This window comes from Hypomesus nipponensis, chromosome 4, assembly GCF_054491055.1.
Source record: "Hypomesus nipponensis isolate SF chromosome 4, ASM5449105v1, whole genome shotgun sequence".
Lineage (NCBI taxonomy): Eukaryota > Metazoa > Chordata > Actinopteri > Osmeriformes > Osmeridae > Hypomesus > Hypomesus nipponensis.
Window position 1 is genome coordinate 7,724,126 of NC_140364.1, and position 24,519 is coordinate 7,748,644.

The 24,519-nt window shown below is 50.2% G+C and overlaps 3 protein-coding genes across 13 annotated transcripts; 2 read left to right on the top strand and 1 right to left on the bottom strand.

Moving 5' to 3' along the window:
- Positions 1-18: 18 nt before the first annotated feature.
- On the bottom strand, positions 19-5,508 carry tmem268 (transmembrane protein 268). 7 transcript variants are annotated; one of them, XM_084695520.1, is made up of 12 exons: positions 5,457-5,508; positions 5,007-5,125; positions 3,742-3,801; positions 3,233-3,316; positions 2,777-2,885; positions 2,417-2,511; positions 2,196-2,303; positions 1,841-1,993; positions 1,580-1,690; positions 1,218-1,310; positions 658-873; positions 19-380 (listed from the first exon to the last, which is right to left on the bottom strand). In XM_084695520.1, exons 5-12 carry the CDS (start codon positions 2,871-2,873, stop codon positions 210-212), a joined length of 1,044 nt encoding a protein of 347 aa, XP_084551646.1. In that variant the 5' UTR covers positions 2,874-2,885; positions 3,233-3,316; positions 3,742-3,801; positions 5,007-5,125; positions 5,457-5,508; the 3' UTR covers positions 19-209. The 7 variants fall into 7 exon arrangements, with proteins under 7 accessions (XP_084551646.1, XP_084551645.1, XP_084551647.1 ...); XM_084695519.1 differs by lacking the exon at positions 5,457-5,508 and adding an exon at positions 5,312-5,450; XM_084695521.1 differs by lacking the exon at positions 5,457-5,508 and adding an exon at positions 5,312-5,450 and having other exon boundaries at positions 3,214-3,316.
- Positions 5,509-6,010: 502 nt separating this feature from the next.
- On the top strand, positions 6,011-9,841 carry neu1 (neuraminidase 1). Its single transcript, XM_084697218.1, has 6 exons — positions 6,011-6,241; positions 6,677-6,866; positions 6,989-7,251; positions 7,603-7,785; positions 8,162-8,381; positions 8,546-9,841. The coding sequence occupies exons 1-6, from the start codon at positions 6,143-6,145 to the stop codon at positions 8,764-8,766; spliced, it is 1,176 nt and encodes a 391-aa protein (XP_084553344.1). The 5' UTR covers positions 6,011-6,142; the 3' UTR covers positions 8,767-9,841.
- A 207-nt stretch (positions 9,842-10,048) lies between these two features.
- prrc2a (proline-rich coiled-coil 2A) lies at positions 10,049-24,073 on the top strand. Of its 5 annotated transcripts, none has more exons than XM_084696113.1 (18): positions 10,064-10,176; positions 10,416-10,435; positions 12,467-12,618; positions 13,792-13,969; positions 14,547-14,646; positions 14,792-14,873; positions 15,044-15,187; positions 15,376-15,650; positions 16,181-16,266; positions 16,453-16,601; positions 17,194-17,296; positions 17,424-17,610; positions 17,835-17,927; positions 18,140-18,692; positions 18,835-19,088; positions 19,572-19,872; positions 20,009-20,222; positions 20,326-24,073. In XM_084696113.1, exons 3-18 carry the CDS (start codon positions 12,504-12,506, stop codon positions 23,363-23,365), a joined length of 5,874 nt encoding a protein of 1,957 aa, XP_084552239.1. In that variant the 5' UTR covers positions 10,064-10,176; positions 10,416-10,435; positions 12,467-12,503; the 3' UTR covers positions 23,366-24,073. The 5 variants fall into 5 exon arrangements, with proteins under 5 accessions (XP_084552238.1, XP_084552239.1, XP_084552237.1 ...); XM_084696114.1 differs by having other exon boundaries at positions 10,071-10,176; positions 10,421-10,435; XM_084696112.1 differs by lacking the exon at positions 10,416-10,435 and having other exon boundaries at positions 10,049-10,176.
- The last annotated feature ends 446 nt before the right edge of the window (positions 24,074-24,519 follow it).

The window sequence follows — 24,519 nt, forward strand, 5'->3', positions numbered from 1 at the left end:
CAACCAATGCCGACCGTCGAAAATAAAAACATATATTTATTGTTTATACAAATCATCAATAGAAACAGGGCGTGATCGTTAGTGACAAATATGCAGGGTTGTCCTACAGTGTTCTGGGATGGATTTATTGCTGGGATATGGGATGTAGTATAGTGACAGTGGTTGATAAAGGAGGATATATAATCCAGGGTGTCCCCTCCAGAGAGGGTCTAGCAGCGAAGCACCCTGACCTGGATGTACTGGCAGAGGCAGAGGGTGGCGTTGGGGCAGTGGCTCCTCCTGGACTGCTGGCTCCCGCGGCCCCGGAGCGGCAGACTGTCTGAGACCAGCAGCTTGACGTACGCTGCACTGTATGTGAGGAGGAGCTGCTGAGCTACGGCCTGGGACACACGGGAAAAAGACACAGAAAGTGAGACGACGGCGATTGGGATGGCCGCCGTTTTTTCGAGACCGTCTTAATTTATGTCTGCACTGTCGTGGAAGGGCCTGGATACATGAGAAATAACTGTTTGTGTGCATTAGACAATCTTGAGCTGCATGCTGAGGTGGACGTGGTTACAAAAGGCCTGGGAGTTGTGTTTGACAAAGCTTTCTCTCTCTCTCTCTCTCTCTCTCTCTCTCTCTCTCTCTCTCTCTCTCTCTCTCTCTCTTTCTGACCTGGGATGGGAGTCTGAGTTCTGGTACGAGGCTGTAGTTGGTGGTGAGTTTGGTGTCCTCCCGGTGGCTGTTGGAGGTATTGTGGTCCGCCTTCTGCTCCGGAAGCAAAGGCCTTTCTTCATCAGAGCCCTCTTCGACCCGTGAACCCACCTCAGGGTCAGGGTTCATGACCTCTGACACCAAGACGAGATGGGACATCCTTTTCTTCAGTTTCTTCTGATTTAAAGAAGACACAGTTGAGGCAAAGTTGACTTGATTAGTTGGTTATGGAACTGCACTCCATTTCCCTTGATAGAATGGCACCAGACCCTCCCAAGCCACCAATTTAAAAGATTTACTTTACACAAGATTAAATACTCTGTTAGTGTGAAATTTAAGAGTGTCATAAATGCTTGTCCTCATGTCAATTAGCAAGGAGAATCCTCTCAAACAACAGAATGCGTATTGATTCATGCATATTGCTTCCTAATGTCCTTCAAAACAGTGTGTATGTGTAGAACGCTGTACTTGAGAACGGTAACACACACAGATCAATAAACCGGGGGGAGGGGGAGGGTTACCTGGGCCTTGTTCTCTCCCACAGCCTTCAGATCCTCCACCGTTTCAGTCAGGGCCCTCAAACAGCGGGTCATGTCCCAGTATACACAGAACAGCTGGCAGATGGAGAGATATAGGGAGAGACAGGGAGGGAGGCAGAGAAGGAAGGAAAGAAAAGCAAATAGAAAAAGAGAGAGATGGATGGATAGATGGATGGAGTGAAAAAGAAAGAGGCAGAGTCGAAAGAAGCAGAGTAGAAAAGAGTACAGAGAGAGAGAGAGAGAGAGAGAGAGAGAGAGAGAGAGAGTGGCAGTGGGTGGCAATGTTGTTGTTGTGATCTGGCACTTGGTCATGGCACACATTCCCACCACTAGACCACACTTACCTGTAATTTCCCAGTGCAGTTCTGCACCCAGTCGGCCACGCCCACTAACAGATTGTGTGCGCTCATCATTTCGTTTACCTGGATCAGGCGCACATCCACGTTCATGTTGATCTGGTGATGACAAATCCATTCCAAATAACCATCTATCCACACTAGGTTTGCAAATGGCCGAGCTCCATCATGCTTATGAATAGGGCACTACTTGACACATCGAGGTAGACATGCTCTCTGCACAGTGCAGCAACTCGAAGGAATGCCTACCTTCTTGTTGCTGTTGTGCAGTTTAAGAACTATGGCTGTGGTGAGTAATATGGAGACTATGCTGACAGCCAGGTAGAGCACCCAGTAGTCTGTGATGGAGAGGTACAGATGGACGGTGGAGTACACTGCGCACCAGAACACAATATAGATCACCTGGAGAGGAGATTGACAAGCTGGCTTTATACAGTAGATTCTGATAAAGCAACAGAGAATGCTCCGACATCATTTTAGGCACTAGAACTGGGACACTGATTCAGGTGCTTCTTATGTCTGAGCACAGTGATAGTTGAATCATAAAATAATAAAACACAGTAAACTGGAGCATGAATGAGAGTGTGGGGAGGTGGAAGTATACCGGAGCCAAGATCAAGTGGAAGAAGGAGGAGTTGAAGAGCAGATATCGCCTGACTGACGCGTGGTCAAGAGCAGTCTTTAAAGGGCTCTCAAAGTCCCTCACTGGAATCTGCAATGATGCAACCAAGAATCACATGATAGATTATCTAGACAGAATCTGCACGAGTGTGTGTGTGTGCATGTACAGTACGTGTGTGTGTGTGTGTGTATGTGTTCATTGACCTGGAAGCCCTCTTTCTCCAGCAGCGCCCTGCAAAACGTCAGATCAAAGCCAGGGACCAGCATGGATGAGCTAGGCACTGCCAGCACACACTGACCTGGAGGAGAGGACGGGGGGGAGAAGAGACTGTGAATGAGTGTTTAGACTGACAGTAACATATTGTGACAGACACTAAGTGAACAGAGCGTTCCAAAAAAACAAGAAGGCAGATTCTGAAAAGAGAAATGGAGAGCAAGAGAGAAAAACAGAAGAAGGTAATGCTTTTAGGGTTCAGCTGGAGACGCGTTGGCAAGACAAACCCGGACCATGCAAGGTTTGACCTCGATACATGTCTGTGCCACATCTGTTCTTTAATTACCAACCGTTGGTATATCTGGAAGATCTGGGGGTTTCAGTTTCTGTCTGGGCCTTGGCGTGTCTGGGCTGAATGTCAACATCGCTCTCTGTGTCCCCTTCCATCGTTACAAAATCCTTCGGGACCAAAAGAATAAACATAATGGTTGTTCATGAGCATTCTGCCACTTACTCTTACACAACAACTAGACTTAATGAGTGCACATGCATGCACAGTTCATACTAGAGTCAAGATTTCTGCAGTGTGGTTGAGAAGAAGGCGATGGTGAATACTGCAGTATCTGTGAGCACGGTTGCTTGGTCTGTTTACTTGTCTGTTTCCTGTGTGGGATTCTGTAGCTTATCAGCTAGTATGAGATAACTTCCCTGATGTGTGATGGAGGGTGTGAAAACACTGAAGGAAGAGACATTTTCAACGTTTGAATACATTTGAATAAATAAATACATTTTAGGTCACTATTTACGGTATGTCAGTGTATCAACTGCAACTCTATCTGAGAATCCATGTCCAATCTTTAGCTTTGTGAAAGCTCTGTCAAAATCTGGGCCTGAAAAAGCAAGTGAAGAATTGTCTCATGATTCAAAAGTAACACGTAGCAACAAGAAGCAACGAACCATTTTGCTTCTGCTTTTCAAGTACTGTCACTATTACTGTGCTAACACTTTCAGTCACTGCCTTACATACTTTAAATTGTGAAGCAGTCTTGCGTTATAGTTCAAAGTTTATGTTTTATGTCAGCCTTTAACAGCTTTACCACCACTGACAGTTATGGCACCATAGCAACTGTATCTTGTTTTTGTGTTGTCAAAGATAAACATGCTAAACATTGGTAGTACTCACAAGTATCCAGGACATCTCTATTTATATCATATATTTACTATAGCTAACCCCTGACCTATATTTCTACCCTTAGGTAACACTTCACATGGTTTCGCAGAGGAACAGTGCACAACATGTATGAAACAAACTTACGGTGACGCCAGTCCACGGCTGTCTTCAACAGTTGGCCTTTCCCTACGACAGCTCAACAGTCTGAGAAAGGGATGAAACAGAAACTAAACTTAGAGAGAATAGTTACACTCAGACACAGCTGTAGCTTTTCAGTTCCTATTTTTCTCCCTCCCTCCCTCTCTCTCTTGCTATTTTTAGTTAGCTTGATAGAAAGGGAGACACATTTCAGCAGACAAGTGTGAAGCCCTGATGTCAACTCCCAGCCCTCTATCTCTCTTTCCCTCCGCACTGCCTCTCTGTTCCTAATTCTCACATCCTCTGAAGAGTGAAGAAGACATGTCTTGAAACTATTGCCTACTACCTGTTCCCAAGAATACTGTGCATGTGCTGCGCATGTTTGCAGGAAATGTGTGTGTGTGTCTACTACCACCTGATGTGTTTCTGCATGTGTGTTCTGTGATGAGTGACACACAAACCATGTCTTGGGGTAACACACATATGCCCATTTCCTCTCCAACTCCTCCTCTTTGCTCTACATTATAGGGACCTCACAGCATTTAACAATTTTCTACATTCAATATATGGAATAGTTAGCTCGAGCTTTTGAAATTCTAATTGTATGCCTAAACTCAGAATTCAAGACACTATATTGTGTCTATGATTAGACACTAATGCCAAGTTACAAACAGGTTGATCAAGTTGAAGCATCTCATTAGCTTCCTGCTAAATCCCTTTAACTATTTCCTTGAGACACTCCATTTTTTATAAATCAATTGAATTATATTATCATAATCCAATAGAGATAAGTAAAATAATAAATGACATATCATGACATACCATAATTGCATACTGTATTTTACCAGTGTAGATCCTCCTGGCCTTACGAACCATATACTTTTATATCAACCCTCTCTTTCTCTCCCTTCCTCTCTCTCTCTCTCTCTCTCTCTCTCTCTCTCTCTCTCTTTCTCTCTCTCTCTAAGCGTGTGACTCAGATCAGCAAGGCCACATGACTGAAGGAATGCAGTCTGTGCTTCTCAGCCTAGAGTGAATAAAAGAATGAATTAATAAGTCCACTTAATATGTGGTCTATGTATGCAGGAATCTATGACATCTCTTCTGAATGTTTTTTTAGACAATAACACATTCCGACACACATCCATTTGTACTAGCTTCAGAGGCTCTTCGTGGTTGTATCAACAGATTTCAGCTGGTTATACTTTGTACATTAAAATTCCTATATTATCACACAAACTACACACTACTGAATATCCTAGTTGTCTTACCTGTTTAGGTTTCTGTCAGTTTGTCACCAGGGACCACAGCTGTGGTGTTCTGGGAGTCATAGTTTTGGTCTGGTGGTTTCGGGGGCTGAGATTGTCACACATTAAACTCTGAAGGGATCCTAGGCTCACACAAACACACACACACAAACACACGCATATGCATACATACCCGCACACACACAAAATGTACACACGTTCTTAGAAACATTTTTAAGAAACTTAAACCAGTTTTGCATCCAGATATTTTGGATAACAAATAATGTTATTTTTATTCAAACAACATGCTGTGGACCTTATGCACTCACGTTCAACCTGGGCCAGAAGCATAGAGAATGACACGAACATACAATACAGTAGTACTACTGTAAACTCTGACACAATTAAGTCACAAGTCAAATAAAAACTTAAATAAATAATGAAATTAAGTAGCCTATGCTGCCGCACACATACCAAAGAGATTGGGTGCCTTAGGTTTAACCACACTGCTAAAGACAACCCTATTTCCATTGCTGTAAATGGTTAAATAAATGTGTGTGTAGTGTGTTGACAGAAAGGCGTTAGCATTACATTGCAAAAGTCTTACCCAGCTTTTTCATAGGATCCAGTGCGCCCCCTTGTGGATTACAAGAGTAAGTAGGCCTATGTTTGATGGCTGCATATGTATTTAAAAAACCTAATATGTCCATTAAATTATATTGTATAGCCAAACAGAGAAGATAAAAACAAAACGATTTCTGTGTGAAACCATTTATAATCATTTTACCAATTTTATCAGTGTTGGATTTATTGTCGACCAACCCACTTGGGCCTATTAACGGTTATTTTCATTTTTAAGTGTGATTATGTGAATATGCTGCCCGGGAATGTTCAATTTTAAAGGTTGTTTAGACTTTTTATTCATTTTATTTGTTCTCGATCATATGATTTGTTTATATATTTCTTCCAGTGCCATATGACAAAAAAAAGTCACGTGACCCAACTTCTGTCATATGATGTGACTAAAGCGCTTCGATCAGGATGTGGATATGGTCACTGTAGGCTAGCAGGCTACGGTAGTGTTACTTGTAGCTTTATCTGTGTCTATTTTCTGACATTTAGAAGACAACAGTAAACTGTAAAGGAACATACCAAACAGCATGTTTGCAAGACCGTCTTCTATGCGCGTGAGATGTGGAATAGCTGTTCTTTTTTCCTGTGTGTTAAGTTACTTTGAATGCACTGTAAATGGCCTGAAGGTAGGTCAACGACCAAACTGAATAGCTATCTTTCAATTAATTCAAAAAAGATATTGGGTAAAATACTAAAATTACAAGGGTAACCAACAATGTACGATGTCTTCTGGAATTCCATGGCAATCAAAACCTGTGTTTGGTAATTCCAGAAGTTGGCTTTATGTTGACCTTTCGTAAACATCCTTCCTGTATCGAACTTGCATAAACTGATGCTGTCAGTGACATTTTTTAATAAGCAAGAAGAAACATCACCTGAGGAACTTTACTGATACTGGCACTCCTTGCTGATTGCTCTGTCACATGCTGTTTTTGTCATTTCATTGCATCCTTCAACAGTCAAGGAAGCCGAAGTCTGTTTCACTGTTTAGATTCACTCACCGCTACAGTCAGCATTTTTAAAACGTGTATTTCTTTAATGAACCCCCCCATGTCTTCCAGATTGACCCTTTGGTTTATGATGAGCAATTGTTGTGGGTGGCTGGAGGGGCTGGGGAGGTGAACACCTATCGTATCCCCTTGCTCAGCTTCACCCCAAGGGGAAGTCTGCTTGCCTTTGCAGAGGCTAGGAAAGCATCACAAAATGACATAGGAGCCAAGTTTATTGCCCTGCGTCGCTCAACAGACAGAGGTATGGTACCCACCCTTCAGCATACAGACAGACAGACAGACAGACAGAATATCATTCAGTAAGTAAACGTTTTCAAAAAAAGAGACACTTAAGTCATATATGTCCATCTCTGCATCTCCTAGGGGCCACCTGGTCTCCCACCTCGTTCATAGTGGATGACGGCTCTCTGGAGGATGGCCTTAACCTGGGCTCAGTGGTGGCGGATGAGGAGCAGGGCTCCATCATGCTGATCTACTCTATCTGTTTCCACCGCTACCACTGCAACCCCTCAAGCACCATGATGGTCGAGAGTTTGGATGATGGCCTGAGTTGGAGCCCCCCACGCAACCTCTCTGTCCAGCTGGGGGTGAAGAGCTTTGCCCCCGGGCCTGGTTTCGGCATCCAGGTTGGTGGTCATATTTTGCTTGCTTTGGAGTAATGATCAGTATCGTACTCACGTTATAGGGCTTGTCTTCTGGTCAACTCTCAGTGGATGGTTACATTGAGGACTTGTTTTTCCAATCATTAAGCTTGGTCCAAACCAAGTGATTGGTTTTGTTTATTACAGTCCTGCAGCACCCACAGATACTGGATGTATTCAATTGTACTATCAAACCTTTTTGATGTATGGGTTGCTATCAGGATGTGAAGTTTATTTCAGCAAAGTGCATCTCAACAACATTACCAATCTGGCACCTCCCGACAGTGGACTGTGTGCTGAGTCTGTCTGCCCTCCTGCCCATGTTCATCCTCACAGAAGCGTTACCCCCCAGCGAAAGGCCGCTTGGTGGTGTGTGGTCACGGCAGCATTGAGGGGGATGGGGTTTTCTGCATTCTGAGTGATGACCATGGACGGAACTGGAACAATGGTGCCGCGCTGAAGAGCATCCCCTACAACCAGCCCAAACAATCCGGAGACTTCAACCCAGACGAGTGCCAGGTTAGACCAGGGAAGGACTGGAGAAACTTTTGGCTGGTCAGAGTTTCTTATCCACTGTTGTGCCAGTTAACTCTGGGAATTAATTAAATTTTATGAACAATCATTGACTAAAGTCTATACGCAAGTTGGTGATTTCGAAACATTTCTGTGGAGGAATTGATGAGTAAAGCTGAGTCTTTGTACCATTATTTACTTTATTTACCAGACTTGGTTTTCCAGCTCAGTCACTCTGTATCCCTCCCTCCATCCCTCTTGCCTGCCTCTTTCCCACCATCCATCCTGCCTCCCTGTCTGTATCCTTAAACCCATCCATCCCTCTTGCCTCCCTCTTGCCTCCCTCCCTCCCTCCATCTATCCATCCATCCTTTCTCCTCAGCCTGTAGAGATGGAGGACGGCAGCATTGTCATCAACGTGCGCAACCAGAACAACTACCACTGCCGGTGCCGTGTGGTGGTGCGCAGCCTGGACGGAGGGGAATCTCTGCCCTTGGATGAGCTGATTTTTGACTCCACCCTGGTGGACCCTGCGGTGGCAGCGGGGGCTCTGCAGAAGGAGGGGGTGCTCTACTTCACCAATCCTGCCAGCAGCCAACAGAGTGAGGACCAAGGGGGTGGGGGCTCTGTGGATGGGCAGAGTAGTGGTAGAGCATGGACTGCAGAATAAGAGGGGCCTCCCCTAAATTGGTTTGTCTGCTAAGTCAAATGGTTTTAAATGATCATTTGTTTTTCATTTTTCCTCCCTCCCAATTTGTCTGTCTAGGGGTAAACCTTACCCTCCGCTGGTCTCTGACCAATGGCACGTCATGGGAGAAGAATGCTGTTCAGATATGGGCCGGGCCAAGTGGCTACTCGTCTATGACATCACTGGGGAGCGACTACCCTGAGGACAGGAAGTACATATTTGTCATATACGAGAAGGGCCACAAAGACTATGACGAGACCATCTCATTTGCCAAGATCCATCTCTATGGAGGACGGTAGAGCTGGGCTGGGGCAGGAGTGTCTTAATGTGGACAGTTGTATCATTCATGTCTTACATTGGCCAATTATGGGCAACGTTAGATTTCATATTCTCTCAGGAACTATTTAAATCTGTGGTTTTCTTGGCACTATTTACTTAAAATTTCCTGGGTGGTGGAAGTAGGTGAGGTGGGGGAAATGGGGGGGCGGGGATGTGGAAGTCCAAGGTTTTTAAAGAAAGAAATAGCCAAGCAAATTTAAGGCCCAGTTTCACAGACAAGGATTAAGCCTAGTCCTAAAGGAAGAGGAAAAATGTAATGAAGATCTCCATTGAAAACTGTTTTAGTCTAAGACAAGGGTTAATCCATGTCTGGGAAACTGGGCCTAAAAGTTTAAGCCTCCTTCTTTTTTTTCTCAGAATGGATAGAATGATAAAAATGTATACTTACATTTAAGTTGAAGTGTATCACAGTACCATCCTATCTATCCAGATGAAGGATGGGTCAGTCTGCCTTAAGCTAAAAAAATACCAGTCCTCTTGCTGAAACTAGAGTGATGTGATGCACACGGTGGTGGTGTCAACTTCCTGAATGAACTGGCATGCTAATAACTCTCCATTAAGAATGAGTTCACTGACTGCACTTTGATTGAGTTAGCATCAGTTAAATTGCCATATGTTATGGCCCAAAGGTTTTCCCAGACTTTTTCTAATAATCTGTTTATATAATGATGTGAAAATCTCACAATTTTTATGAACTTTTCTGAGAAGTTAGTGTGTTCCTTAGATAATAGTTTGATAAATGCACGCCATTTCAATATTCCATATTTTTATATAGAAATATAGACCTTCCCACACTGTTCTTTTCATTGTGAAATCAACAATTATGACAAAGGGAGCTATTCATGTATTGTGTCTGGATTCCTTTATGGAAACTGTTCATATTTTGTTTAATAATATTCAGAGGGAAAGGAAACATTGCTTTTAGTTATAGTAACATAATGAAGCAGACCACATTGAAAGCATCATATTTGTGACCCAAATTATTTGCTCTGATCAGGTTGTGATCAGTGTATGAATAAACTTTGTGTTTACACACATGTTTTACTGTTATCTTTATTCATTCAAGTGTCGGTACCTAGATCATATGTATTGATATGATGCTGCAAACAATGCGTTACATAAAAAAACTGCGTGATTTAAAGAGAAACTATTGGGAGAAGAAAATCTGAATATTTGGGCTGATTGGACGAAAATCGGAATCGGAACTCCTTATGATAATTCTGCTCCGCCTTCTTTGCGTGCCCTCCACCCCCCTCTGCACTGCCGTCGCTAGTAGCCGTTGACGGCTCTTGTAGTGACGGATCAAGCCCTCTGTAATATTTTTCTTTTTCCTTTTTCATTTGTTTTTTGGAAAAAGAAAAGGAGTACAAGTAAGCCGATTTACACACATTAGTCTCCAGCATTCTCTACCTAAATTTACATCATAATTATATTCTAGTTTGGGCTGCCTAGCCGACGAACTAGAAACTCGTAGCTAGTAGTAGCTAACCTGCTAGTAGGGCATTGCTAGTAGTAGCTAACTAGCTCGCTGACCCAGCGTGAGCTGTAGCTAGCCAGAAAGCTAACGTGAGTGCTAAACTAATATATAATTCTGCGATACAACCTCGAGACAAGTCGGGACGAGACCAGGTTAGTAGCTACCAATATTTTGCATTTTTATGTAACGTTAAGCAAAATGCATAATTTGGCCACGGTTGGACATCAACATATAGCTAGCTTGGAGGTTAGCTAACGTTAGCCTTAACATACGTGTGCTAGTGCTCGGCTCGACACTGTTAGCAAGCAAATTGTATTAATAGTTAGCTGAGCAGTGAACATTAGGGTATGTTCTGGTTAGCTATATATCTATGCCCACCAAAAGGCATGTTGCTAACATATGAACTTGGCTTGCATTACATCGAATCGATAGTTGGCATAAGTCGGTGAACATTGTGAATTTCACATGTCAGACGTTGAGCGTCTGTAGCTATCGTTCAAGCTAAGCTAGCCGGTTTGTTCGAGCTCTGAATTCGGACAGGCCTACCAACCACACCGCCATTTTGTTTTGTTCTTTCCATATAATTCCTTTTAAAATTACACTGTTCTTGTTTATTTTGTTCCACAATTACCAACTGAGTATACACCTGCTCAATCCAAATAAAAATGTCACTATACACAGTGATTCGATAAGAAATGTGTAGCGTCTAATATCATCATTGCATGATATTGGAAACGCATTATGAAACAACGCAGCGAGTCCCCCTCCCAACGTGAATATGGAGGCCGTCTTAGCTAGCTAGTGAGCTAGCCGTCTAACTGATGCAGATGCAAGGTTGATGATGATCACAGTAGTTATTTTGTAGCACCGAAACGCGTGTGTGGTATGTTTAACTGATGTAGTGGTACAACACCGGTAACCATAGTGATCTGGTGCTATGCAATGTTTACTGTATGGCCATGAAGTTCTCTTGTAGTAAGCTAGCCACAAGGCCCTAGTGATGGTGTATTGCACTGATGGCTTGTTACTAGCTGTCCTTGTTAATCCCTAAACAACACGTAGCGTAGCTGCTGTAGTTGGCCAGCCACGCCACGGCCTAATGATCTAATCTCTTATGATATTGAGAACTGCTACTGGTCAGTTATTGTAGGGAATTGTGACTCCAACTCATTTGTTCTGTCTGATAGTTATGTAATTATCTATTTTACGTCCTCTCTACTGTGGTTCAAAATTATGTCTTGTTCCTTTGTTGCTTAGACAGGTTAGACAAGGTTTAAAGCTACCAAACATTGCTGTTGTCTGCCAAATGGTTAGGCTATCACATGTAAACAGGCCTGATATCATTGTTGATGAAGGTAATGACTTGACAGTCAGCTCAATACTTAACTGCCATATTGTTGTGACAACAGTGAGAATGAATTTGAGCAAATATATTTTTATTTGTTCAACTCCTGGAAGAGATGGATAGATAGATACATAAGTACTTCATTCATCCTCTCAGGAAAATTGTGTGCTACGCATTGTCATGCTAGTGAAAATTGATCACCATCATAATGAAAATGACTAATTTATCACAAACGGAATTAAAAAGACAGGCATTTAAATGTGTGTATGGGGGGAGGGGGAGGGGGGTCGTCATCTCTTGTAATAAACGTCGACAGGGTTTTGCTAAGCAGTGCAGCGGACCTTAAGGCCAGCCAAATCTTTATGAATCAGACAGATGTCAGTGGATTTTATTGGTGAGCAGTAAACCAAGATCCACACTGGTGTTGCCATGGTGGCAGTCCCTTTCAAGGCAGACACGGAGGAAAATCATTTATAATGTATCTCCATGGCAACCGTGGTTCTTTGCCTTTTCTATAAGTACAGTATTTCCTGCTGGAAGTGCTGGCTGGGGCTAAGGATCTCTGATGTTGGCCCAGCAGCAGCCATGCATCCAGTCAGAAGACTGGGCCTCCTCCAGGGGATTCACATTGACAACAAAGTCAACTTGCACTAACGTACACTGTTGGCTGGCGCACAGCAAATGCAAAGTTACAGACTGGCAGAGTGAGAATCCTGTCGCTGTGTAGAACCCTTTGTCAACTCAACACCACTATTTAGTTGACTCTCACTTTCACCGTACGTCTGGTATCGGATTTCTAATGTCTCTTTATCGCACTGCTTCTTCTCGGTCTCCTCAGTCTCAGGGCTCACCATACTCAATGAGCGGACAGCGCAATGTCAGAGCGCTCTGGGCAAACTGCAAAGGGGAAGGATGGCAAAACCAAGTATGCATCTCTCAACCTGTTTGAAACCTACAAAGGAAAGAGCCTTGAAGCACAAAAGCCTGTTGGTGAGTATCTGTTGTGGTGTGGATGGAAAGCTGGAATGATGAAGCTCATTGCCATTTCATTTGTTTAGGAGGTTTTTCTCAGTATTTGTCTCAATGATTTGAACGTATGGATTCATTCTATTATTTATATTTTGTATTTGCAGACATGGTGTTGAATAAAAACAGTAGATTATAACTCTGTATTTTAAAAGGGTTCAATTCCATAGGCCATAGTTTACGTAGTTGAGTTGAGATTGTCATACTAGCGAGTAACATGGAGAACCTCAATTGTACTGAACAACCACATTGGTAGCTTTTGCATTGCTTTGATTATCTTTATTTCCCCCGCAAGATTAATGCACATAAAGGATACGCGTCAGTACATTTGAGTTTGCAGACCTAGGCTCAAATGACAGAGAGCCATAGAGGCCATAGGCTTATATCAAGAGTGGACAACACAAAGGCTGGCTGGCTCGTTGGCCCTGGCCTCGGCCTGACACAGAGGTCTGCTTGTAATAGCAGTTTGACTGGCGCAAGATCTCACCCTCCATGTTTAATTCAGCAGCTCCCCACCATGTCTAAGCAGCAGCCCCTGTTTCTAAACTGCACCCAACCCACACACACACACACACAGCAGTAGCACCCAGCTCTTGTGTGGTTTAGGTCTCTCAGACCATAGGAACAAATGAGGGATTGATATTCAACACTGATAGGCCTACACTGTTCAGACCGCCACCCAAACACTGGAGACTCTACCCTATGAGTCAAGCAGCATCCTCCATCAGAGTAGAGAAAGACATTTCCTCACAGCGTTATTTTAGTCTGGGGAAACCTCTCAGATACGTATTCAAAGGAAACAGTGGATATGAGGGTGTCTTTGGGCTATTCTCTTCCAATTGTATGGAGTTGTTGAAGCATCTCATTGTGTAGGGTAGCAGCCTGTTAGCGAGCACTGCTGTGGCTGGCATGCCCCTCCTCTCTGTTCTGTCCCCCCCCCCTCCCCCCCAGGGTGTCAAGTTACACTGGGCTCCCTGCTAATGACTTCCCCTCCGGTCTCTTTCTCTACCCCACCCCCTGCTTTCCCCCCGCTCTCTATCTCTCTCCTCTCTTCCTATCTATCTCGGTCTCTCACTTTTATCGCCTTGTTGTGTCTCTGCCTTCCCTTTTCCACCCCTTCCTCGCTCTCCACACCAGTTCCCCCCCGCCATGGCCTGCAGTCTCTTGGTAAAGTTGCCTCCGCGCGGCGCATGCCCCCCCCTGCCAACCTGCCCAGTCTGAAGGCGGAGAACAAAGGCAACGACCCCAACGTCTCCCTCGTTCCCAGAGACGGCACAGGATGGGCAAGCAAGCAGGAACCAGCAGACCCAAAGAGGTGAGGCCCTGCACTGCCCTCCAACAAACAGCACCGCAGTCTCCAGTCAGCTAAAATGTCTTCGCAAAGCAAGTAGTCCATGTACAGAAGCCTCCATTTTAATGTAAAATGTGTCGTGCGCCACTCTCAAGAACAATCCCGCCTTCCAGATGTCCTGTTCGTTGGATATGTGGCAGCTAAAGTGTGATAGAGAGAAGGAACACGTTTTAGCTCAGTAATTATCCAGGTGTCAGAATGACTGGGATGTTCGTCACCAGCCCATCTGTTGTGGTCCTCTCTCTCCTGATCTCTCTCTCCCTCTTGATCTCTCTCTCTCTCCTGATCTCACTTTCTTTCCTGATATCTCTCTTGATCACTCTCTCTCTCTCTCCTGATCACGGTCTCTTTCCTGATCACGGTCTCTCTCCTGATCACGGTCTCTCTCCTGATCACGGTCGCTCTCCTGATCACGGTCGCTCTCCTGATCACGGTCGCTCTCCTGATCACGGTCGCTCTCCTGATCACTCTCTCTCCTGATCTCTCTCTCTCCCCTGATCACTCTTTCTCCTGATCACTCTCTCCTGATCTCTCTCCTCAGTACCGATGTATTGTCAGCACCGCAGCCGGAGTCGCAGCAGCCTGTGGTTTCACAGACGCCTGCAGAACCGACTCGCCCGAGAACCCCCCCAGCTCCAGAGGTACCAATGCTGCTGCGCACACACACACACTCACCGTAGGCACGTCTATTTCAACTTGTATAGATGGCAGAGCTACGTACCACAATCCTCCATATCCTATCCCATCTGATGGTTTTCTCCTTGCCGTTCTGTGTGTCCCTCTCAGGCTCCGGCCCCGGCTTCAGCCCAGGCCGCAGGGGCAAGGTCCTGGGCTCAGGCCAATGTTACACTTGGAGCACAAGGAGATGGTGAGTGGTGTCTCTTATCCTTCCCTGTTTTGTGTGCGTGTCTCTCTCTCTCCGTGGCCATGTCTTCACAGCAGAGTGACCCGCCACATGGTCGTCTGGCGATAGCACACCTTAAACCAGACCTGCACATGGCGCCCCGCTAACCTCCTCCCTCTGTTCCCTGGGCTCAGGTGGAAAGGGATCAAACCAACAGTCGCCATTCTCTCGCGAGGAATTTCCCACCCTGCAGGCGGCTGGCGACCAGGACAGGGTTGGCAGAGAACAGGGCACTGCAGATCAGTGGTATGGGCCCGGACCAAGCCTCCGCCCCCCGAGTGAGTAACCGTCATCGTGATCCCCTTCAGAATGTAGACCTTGGATACATTCGTCGGGGCATCCTTGGCTAACAAGGCAGAAAGGGGTTTTGTGTCTTCTGTTGTCACACAGCACAGACCTCACATGGTTACTGACCTCTTTCTTCCTCTTTCATTACCCTCATCTCCCCCCTCCCCTCTCTCCTCAGACGTTACAAGCTGGCGGGACGGTGGGGGCCGCGCCCTGGCGCCCGCCCTGGCGGGGGAGGGGGTAGCGGAGGGTGGCGCTGGAGGGGCCTTGGCGATGGAGGGGGCCGCGGTCGGAGGGGTCGGCCAAGGTCCGCCTTCTCTCCAGCAGCAGCAGCAGAATCCCTCGTCCCACGTGCCACCTAGGAACCCGCCCGCTGGCAGCCCCTCCCTGCCCCTGCCTCAGCCGGCGGTGGGTCCCGGCTTCCCTGCCTACCGAGGGATCATGCCCCCCTTCGTAAGTGTGTCCGCCCCGCTTCCACCCGCGCTCCACCTCAGCTCGGACATCTGTTCTCACACGTCGACGACAGTTTTAGAGAAAGCCACCTTTAATGCACTGTGACGCTTTTCATATCTGGAGGCGTTGGCTAGAAGGAAACATTAGAGTTATCTCAGTATGAGGAAAGTCCTACACTGTGTAATACTGCACCACATCTGTATGATATGACACCTGGGACACACAAGTGGGCCGGCAACTGTCAGGTGAAATATTGTTGCACAGACTCGCAGGACTCTTTTTGACATATTTTAGGATAATGAAAAAAGCAATGGGTTAGGGTCAGTCAATGTTTTTTGTAAAGTAGTTCAAGTAGTTCCCCTGTGTCTCCCCTCAGGAGAGAGCAGCAGCAGCAGCAGCGGTGCTGGGTGAAACGCCTGTTCAGCCTTTCACTCACTGCTCTGCTCTGCTCCTGGCCTACACTGCTCTACACAGCCTTATCCTGACTGCTCCTGAGCTTGTCGCTAACAAAACCTGTGTCCCTTTCTCAGATGTACCCTCCCTACCTGCCCTTCCCGCCTCCCTACGGCCCCCAGGGGCCCTACAGGTTCCCCCCACCAGGAGAGGCAGCCCCCAGGTGAACAAAGACCCCCCCCCCCCCCCCCCCCCACACTGTTTTACACTCGCACATTTATACATTTGTAAAATAAATAAATAAATAAAAACACCAGGTGAAGGTTTTTAACTGAACGCACAGGGCCATTATGTCATTATGTAGAACAGCTTAACTTAGCATATTTGCCATCCTCCTGTCCCCCTCCAGGTTCGCTCGTTCCCAGGGCGGCCAAGACGGGAGGCCCCAGGGTGGGCCGCGTGGCGGGGGAGAGGTGGTGAAGCGTCCCTCCATCCTGAAGCAGGACGACCTGAAGGAGCTGGACGAGCTGGACCATGATGGAGACGAGGGCTGGGCAGGTGGGTCACCTGTGATGAGCTCCAATCAGTCAACATCGATGAGTCCAAAAGTCGAAAGGGCCCTCACTTTATGGTTCTATATCATATAAGAGAAGGCTAAATGGATGCCAAAAAAGCTACAGCTTACATATAGAAACCTTAATATCCTCTTGTCTTTGAGATGCTGTCAGAAAACCCCATCTATTTTTGCTGAGAGGGAGGTTGATTAAAGTTGATCTCTGTTAATCGTGCTGGTGCTGTTTTAGTGCTGCTGCGCCTGAATGATTCAGTAGATGATGGATGTAGAGGAGAGTGAGAGTGATGTTTGCCAACAAGTGCCTCCTGTATGCAGCCTAGCTATCAGATTTCCTGCTGCCAAGCCAAAGAGCTTCCACTGCGTCGTCTACATGCAGCTCCGGGGGAGGGGGAGGGGGGGGAGGGGACAAGGATCAGGTTTGTTACAGTGGGAGGAGGGGGAGGGAAGAGATGAAGAGCATGCATTGTTGAATGTCCTTCTGGTGCCGCTGGCGTTGCGTGAGCGTGTCGCCATGGTACAATGGCGCGTCGTGCTGGCTTGTGGCATAACGCGGCCCCACTCTGGACCCGTCCGCAGGCGCTCACGAGGAGATCGACTACTCGGCCAAGCTGAAGTTCAGCGACGACGAAGGGGAGGACGAGGGGGACGAGGAGAGGAGCGAGAGCAAGAACGGAGCGCGGTAAGGAGGCGGAGCCTGGTCAGAGAGGCATGTTGGGACGTGTGCTTGGAAAGAATTACTCATCTCTTAATGGCTGTTCTATTGACACGTGCCCTTCCCTCCTCCCCCTTCCTGTCCTCGCCCACAGGGACCAGCAGAGGGCCCAGGACGGCCCTGCTCCAGGCTCCCGCTCTCGAGCCTCCGACAGCGGGGGTGACAGTCGCCGCACCCCTCCCACCACCGACGGCCCCCCGCCCCCCTCCAGCAAGCCAGGATGGGCCGAGGAGGGGGGCAGTGGCTGGGGGGGCCAGGGAAGTGCCCCCACCTCTTACCAGGTACACCCCTCCACTGACTACACGGGGCCTTTTTTGAGAGGCTGCTTAAACGCGCCCAGGAAAGATGGAACACTCGATAGGGTAAAAAACAACAGCAACAACAAACAAAAAAACGCAATCAAGTCAGGGTGAGGAGAGGAGAAGCGGGGGTAGTAATGAGGTATGTGTGGTGTGGAACCTGCATATATAGCCTGGCTAACTGCTGTGTGCCTGCCTGTATACAGGGACGTAGGCTTGGGCTGGGTGGCCCCCGGGAGCAGCCCTCCCCCCCACCAGGGCCTCTCCTCGGACAGGGGCCCTACTCCTACTACCGACAGGTATCTGGGGGCCAGGGCCTGGTAGACATGCACCCATCCATACGGTGTTCGTTCGTGATGCATTCCTCTCATGACATGACCGTCCGTTGCTTTACGTTTCTCTCGTTGCCCACTCGCTGTTTTCTCAGTCGTCGTCACACAAAGAGAGGGATTGATGCTAGTGCAGCTCGGTGTTTCCCTGTTGCCTTTCCTGACGTGTTTGTGTGTCTCAGGACCGCCCTCATAACCAGGCTGGCCCAGTCGCAGGCTCCGGCCCTGCCGCCCTGCCCGCAGGGAAGTCCGCCCCTCCCCAGCAACAAGCACCGCCCCAGGCAGGAGGCCCCACGCCTCCTCCCCAGGCGGGCCTGCTGGCCCCGCCCCCGGGCGAAGACGAGGACGAGACGTGGCGCCAGAGGAGGAAGCAGTCCTCCACGGAGATCTCCGCCGCCGTGGAGCGAGCCCGCCGCCGCCGGGAGGAGGAGGAGCGCCGGATGGAGGAGGAGAGGCGCGCGGCGTGCGCCGAGAAGCTCAAGAGGCTGGACGAGAAGCAGCACCTGGGGGGCGGCAGCAGCAAGCCCCCCAGCCTGGACGGCAGCTCCACCGTCGCCACGGCGGGCAGCCCCAGCCCCTCCCTGTCGGCCTCCGCCTCCTCCCCCAACATCAGCCAGCCGCCGTCCCCCTGCGTGGACCCCGAGGAGTCCCCCTTGCTGTACGTTCAGCCCGGAGCAGGGCCCGGCGGGGATAGACAGAGGGCGAACAGCAACAGCAGCTATGACTCCAACACTGGTGAGCCCTGAAAGAGTGCCCCCCCCCGCCACTGACCTCACACCCCTCCGCACTGCCCATGTGATCTTTTCCGTTGCTTGACAACCCCCCTTGTATTTGAGCGTCGCTATGAACTACCATTGTTCTGCTCCGCCTCTTCCAGACACCCAGCCGTGTCCCCAGCCCCCAGTGCCCCAGCAACAGCAGCCCCTGCTGGAGGCCCCTATCGCCGGGGAGGGCAAGGAAGAAGCCCCGGGTGGCACTCACCCACGTAGCGGAGGAGGAGGGGGTGGAGTGGACCCAGTGAAGGTGGAGAGTATTGGGGGAGGAGCTGGTCGCCAGGCCAGCGGGCTTCCTGCCCAGGGCTACTCCAAGTACCAGAAGTCCTTGCCCCCTCGCTTCCAGAGGCAGCAGCAGGTGAGGAGGAAGTTCTCATTCCAGCTGGTTGCTTAGCAGTTCAGCTCAGTCTTCTTCTGGTCATTTCACACCCACACCCTTTACCTTCATTGGCCTTACTGAGTCATTGTGAGCGCAGCTTGGTGGGTTTTTCAGAGATGTTTGGGATATTGTCCCCTCTCATTGGCTGTGTTGTCGTTCTTCAGAGCCTCCTGGCGTTCATACTCGGTCCCAGACTGGAATGGCTTCATGCTCTGATCAATAACAACAAATCAATGTTTTACCAGAATAGTCCCCACACAACCGCACTGCATTGCAGGCTTGGTGGTCTTTGTGTGATTTACAGAAGGTGTTATCTCAAAATGGATTTGTTCCACACTCAATACAAATAATCATCCTCTGAGATATTGTGGAATTATACACCTGCAGAATTTGTTCGTTACTTTGGAAAAAAGCGCCTGCTAAATGAATAATAATGTGATGTGTGTGTGTGTGTGCGTGCAGGAGCAGCTCCTAAAACAGCAGCAGCAGTGGCAGCAGCAGCAGCAGCAGCAGCACAGCCAGGTGAGCCAGCAGGGCCCGCTGCCTCCCCAGCCCCCGGCCCCCCAGGGGCCCTCCCCAGGCTCCACGCCCCAGCCCTGCCCCAAGCAGTCCCCCCTCTACCAGCCAGGCTCCATGGGGCGCCCCCCACCGCTGGCCATGAACTTTGACCCCCGCTGGATGATGATGCCCTACATGGACCCCCGTATGATGCAGGGCCGCCCCCCACCCATGGACTACTACTCCACCAACATGCACCCCTCAGGTGGGTCTACTGGGGTCATTTCTGTGGCCAACTTACACCACCAGGGAGCTAGTTAAATAGGCCTTACTGATGACAAGACAATTGCTGACGGTGTGTACCTGTTTTCCTAGCATTGTAACCTGTCTCTGCGTTGCAGGTATGATGGGGCGGGAGAGGTCTGATTCAGGGGGCTCTGGTTCAGATCCCTTCGACAGGCAGCAGCACCCTGGACACCCGCACAGAGGGACTCCCCCCATGGACCCGAAGCTGGCCTGGGGTCCAGAGGTGTTCGCTGGGGGGGTGGAGGGTCGTGGACTCAGCTCCCCCCTCAGGCAGAAGCAGGAGGATGAAGACATGAGCAAGGGGCCCAGGTATAGATCTGTTTGCTGTCATTCTGTGTTTTTAGATAAATATATATTTTTTTTTAATACACGTCACGGTTTCCCTCCAACTCTCTCCTGTCCCCCTCACTAGGAGTGACACCCCTCCGGTGCGCATGCGAGAAGGAGGCCCAGGGCCCATCCAGCAGCCCAGCTCAGCCTCCGGCTCCTCCAACCAGACCCCACCCCCGGTGGGCAGCCAGGTGGGCGGGCAGGGTGGCAGCCACCACCCCCATCCCCACCAGTCCTTCATGGGTGGCCGGGGTAACTACAGCAACTTTCCTGACAGTGGCACCCGAATGCCCCCCCACCAGCAGCAAAGAGGCAGTGGGGGGGGCTTCAGCCACCAGGACGAGGGCCCCCCCAGGGGAGGCCAGCAGGGCCAGATCTGGGGCACCCACTACGACCGCAACGGGCGCGCCGACCTCTCCCCCCTGGAGAGCAACTCACACCTTCACCACCACCACGGCCACCCACCCCACAACCCCTCCCACTTCCACCTCCAAACACACAAGCCCGAGAACGGCCGCGAGCCCAAGAAGGGTGACCCCTCCCCTCCGCTTCAGCAGCCGTCGCTGTCCTCCTCCTGCTCTTCCTCCTCCTCCTCGTCCTCCTCGGCCAGGGAGGACGGCAGCGGCAAGGCGGCCCTGCATCACCTGCCCACCCAGAGGGAGCACGAGACCCACGGCGGAAGTGGAGGCAGCGTCAAGCCGGACAAAACCACCCCCGGGCACGCTCAGTCCTCCTCCCAGTCGTCCGCTCCACCCCCCTCCCAGCACCCGCTCCACTCCCAGGCCCAGCCCCAGCAGCAGGGCTCCCAGCAGCAGCAGCAGCACCACCACCCCAAGCCCAGAGAGGGCCTGAGAGGACGGGAGCAGAAGACTGAGACCCAGTGGGGGCCGAGGCCCGGCTCCAGCAACACCCCCGGGGGCTCTTCTCACAGCAGGAGGGCCAACGCTGCAGTGGGTGGGAACGCCCGAGGGGAGGATTCAGCCAATCCCTCGTCCGACCACAAACCCTCCAGCCAGTCGGGGGGCGGCAATGCCAACAAGAGGGCGGGGCCCATTAAGAGGCCTGTGCTGAAGGAGATGAAGAGAGAGGGCGGAGAGGGTGAAGGAGGAGAGAAGCCCAACGCGGGGGGATCTGGGAAGGACAAGGAGCAGGACAGCAGCCAGCCACCGTCGGCTAAGCAGGATGCCTCCTCAGGCCCACAATCCTCTGCTCTGTCTGGGAAAGATGACGCGGCGCAGACCGTCAAGCCACGCAACGGCGGGAAGGACCGGCCCGCAGGAGGCGGAGGACCAGGAAGAGGGCCCAAAGACGGGGACAACCCTGCCCCCTCCTCAGGGTACACGGGCCCCCCCTCCAGGAGGGAGAGGGAGCGCTCCTTCGAGAGGGGCGGGGCGGCATCCTACTCCGCCAGGGGCAGCCGAGCCAGCCGTGGCCGCGGGGGCGAGTTTTATGGCCGCGGGCGAGGTTACCGCGGGACGTACACGGCCGGCGCGCCCGGCGGGAGCGGCAGCGCCCGAGGCAGGGGCGGCGGCCGTAGCAGCCGGGACTACCGGCCCTCCGTGGGCGCTGGCTACCACCAGGAGTTTAAAGGTGAGACTTCGGGGGGGCGGCACGGCCAGGAGCGGTCACAGCCCAACCCGGTGCGCGCCAGGAACCGCAGTGAGACGCGCAGCGAGGGCTCCGAGTACGAAGAGATCCCCAAAAGGAGGAGGCAGAGGGGCTCGGAGACGGGCAGCGAGAGTGCAGCCAGCGACCTTGCCCAGTCTGACAAGGAGGACCGCAAGCCCAGCACCAAGAACGGCTCCGACAGCATCCCCGCTGGCGGCGGCTCCTCCGGCCCAGCTAGGGGCTCCCAGGCCAGGGTGTTCACCCCCAGGGGAGTGCCCTCCAGGAGGGGCCGGGGCGGAGGCGGTGGAGGAGGAGGGATCTACAGGAGCGGGGGAGGGGGAGGAGGTATGGCCGGAGGTCACAGGTCAGGGCCAGGCTCCGCCTCCCAGGGCTGGTCTTCGAAGCCGTCGGCCTCGGTGCGAAAGCAGCAGGCACCATCTCAGTCCTCCGCCCCCAAGGAGCCGGGCCGAGGGAGTAGCGGGGACAAGAAGGAGAAGGCAACTGATGGAAGCCAGGCCCAGAGCCAGGGAGCCAACCCTCCACAGTCCCAGTCTGCCCCTGCTGCCCCTGCTCCAGCCCCACAGGGTTCCGCTGAGAACGGGGGCATCGGGACCCAGCAGTCCTCAACCAACTCCACCTCACCTTCCAGCGGCCCCCTTCCGCTTCCTCTGTCGGGCTCAGAGGGGCGTGGCTTTCCTCCCAGGGGCTTTGAGCGCCCGCCTCGTCGCCGGCGCCACGGGCGCTCTCAGCATCAGCAGGATAAGCCGCCGCGCTTCCGCCGGCTGAAGGAACGAGAGAACGCCGCTCGCATCAACGGGGGCGTCGGGGTCATTGGTGGAGGGAGACCCTCCTCACCTTCCCAGAATTCTGTTCAGGATACAGACTGTGTCCCCAACACAGCTCCCGCAACTGGGAACGCCCAGAACGCTAACCACAACGCCACAACGACTACAAACAACAGCGCCAGTGGCCATCTTGGCAGTGCTAATGTGAATTTGAACAGCCATCACCACCATCACTACAACCAGGGCAATGCTGGACAGCCTCAATCTCAGCACCACCACAACCATAATCCTGTAGGGGGCGCCAAATCCCCGGACTTCTCCAACCATAACTCGGACCAGGCCAACGAGGAGTGGGAGACGGCCTCCGAGAGCAGCGACTTCACCGAGTTCCGCGAGAGAGAGGCCGGAGGAGGGAAGTCGTACTCCTCTCACCACCACCACCACCCGACAGGCAGAGGAGGGGGAGGGGGTGTGGGCGAACGAGAGATGACGGCGAAGGAGTCTGCGGCGAACAAGAGAAGCTTCTCTAGCCAGCGCCCCGGGATGGAGCGTCAGAACCGCAGGGTGAACACAGGAGGAGGAGGTGGAGGAGGAGGAGGTGGAGGAGGAGGAAGGGGTCCGCGAGGCCCGCCTGGTGGGGGTGGAGGAGGAGGAGGAGGAGCAGGCAACGGAGGAGGCAACCGGGGAGAGAGGCGTGGCAACTGGCCTTCCCCCAAGAACAGGAAGTGATGGAAGATCTGGAAACATTGAGCATCCAACCCAACCCCCAACTTATTTTTAACGTTTTCTTTATCATCTTTCATCTCTTATCTCATACCCTCCTAACATTAGCACGTTAATGTACTACACCTAGTGAGGGAGACAGTGTACACATTCACGTTAGCCCCCCCCTCCTATCTGCTGTCTACCGTCCGTTATTGTAAACCCTTTCTTTGCTCCGTTAGACCCCCCTCCATTCAGTCACCCCCACCCTTACATCTCACTTCTAGATTCTACAGGCACCAGGGTTTGTTTTGAACCTTTTTTCGGGACTGACAGCATTCGAGAACACATCCATCTACAAGCACAAAATGACATAGACATCCACCAGTCAACATTTTTGCAGACAGTGTGACATGAAAATGTGTTGGTTGAATTGGCAAACTAAGAGATGGCAGATTTTTATATTTGTGTGTGTGTATACCACGCTTTGGGCTGGGGTGGTATCAGGTGGGCTGTTGTGCAGCAGCTGGCTCCTGTGGCCGGTGAGGAGGGTAGGTTCTTTCAATGAGAACAATTGTACCATACTATATATTTTTCTTTCTTTTCTTGCTGTTTTTTTTCCTTTTTCTCATTTGTCTGTTTTGGTTCAGCCTCCTTCCCTTATAAAAAAGTTAGGGGTGTGTATTTTTTTTTTCTTCTGCAACGCAGGTCATTAAAATCCCTTTTTATACAATCTCCCCACCTCCCTCTGAGTTTTTTGCTCCTGACAAGAAGTACATCTGATTACTGTGACAAGATCCTTTTAAAGTACTACTGCTCACTCACACTCATCAATCTCATCTCTATCAATGTCTTTGCTGCTTGTTCAGAAATAGACCGTGTGATTCTTATTTTCCTTTTTGTTGACTAGACCTCTGCTGAGTATTTTTTGCTTTGGGTCCTGTTATACAAAGTCTCTCTTAGCCTCATCGTAGCATCCTCTCAACCTGCAGCAGGATCCTCACACTGCAAATGGAGAGTTTTTTTCCCCCAAAAGACGTTTTTCCTCTTGTTCACTTTCAAGTTTGTTGTTTACCCCTTATCAAGACTGAATTGATAGCTTGAATGCTTTATTTTAGAAACCATTGCCTCTTGACTACCATTTCCAACTCCTCCCCCCCCCCCCCCCCCCCCACCACCAC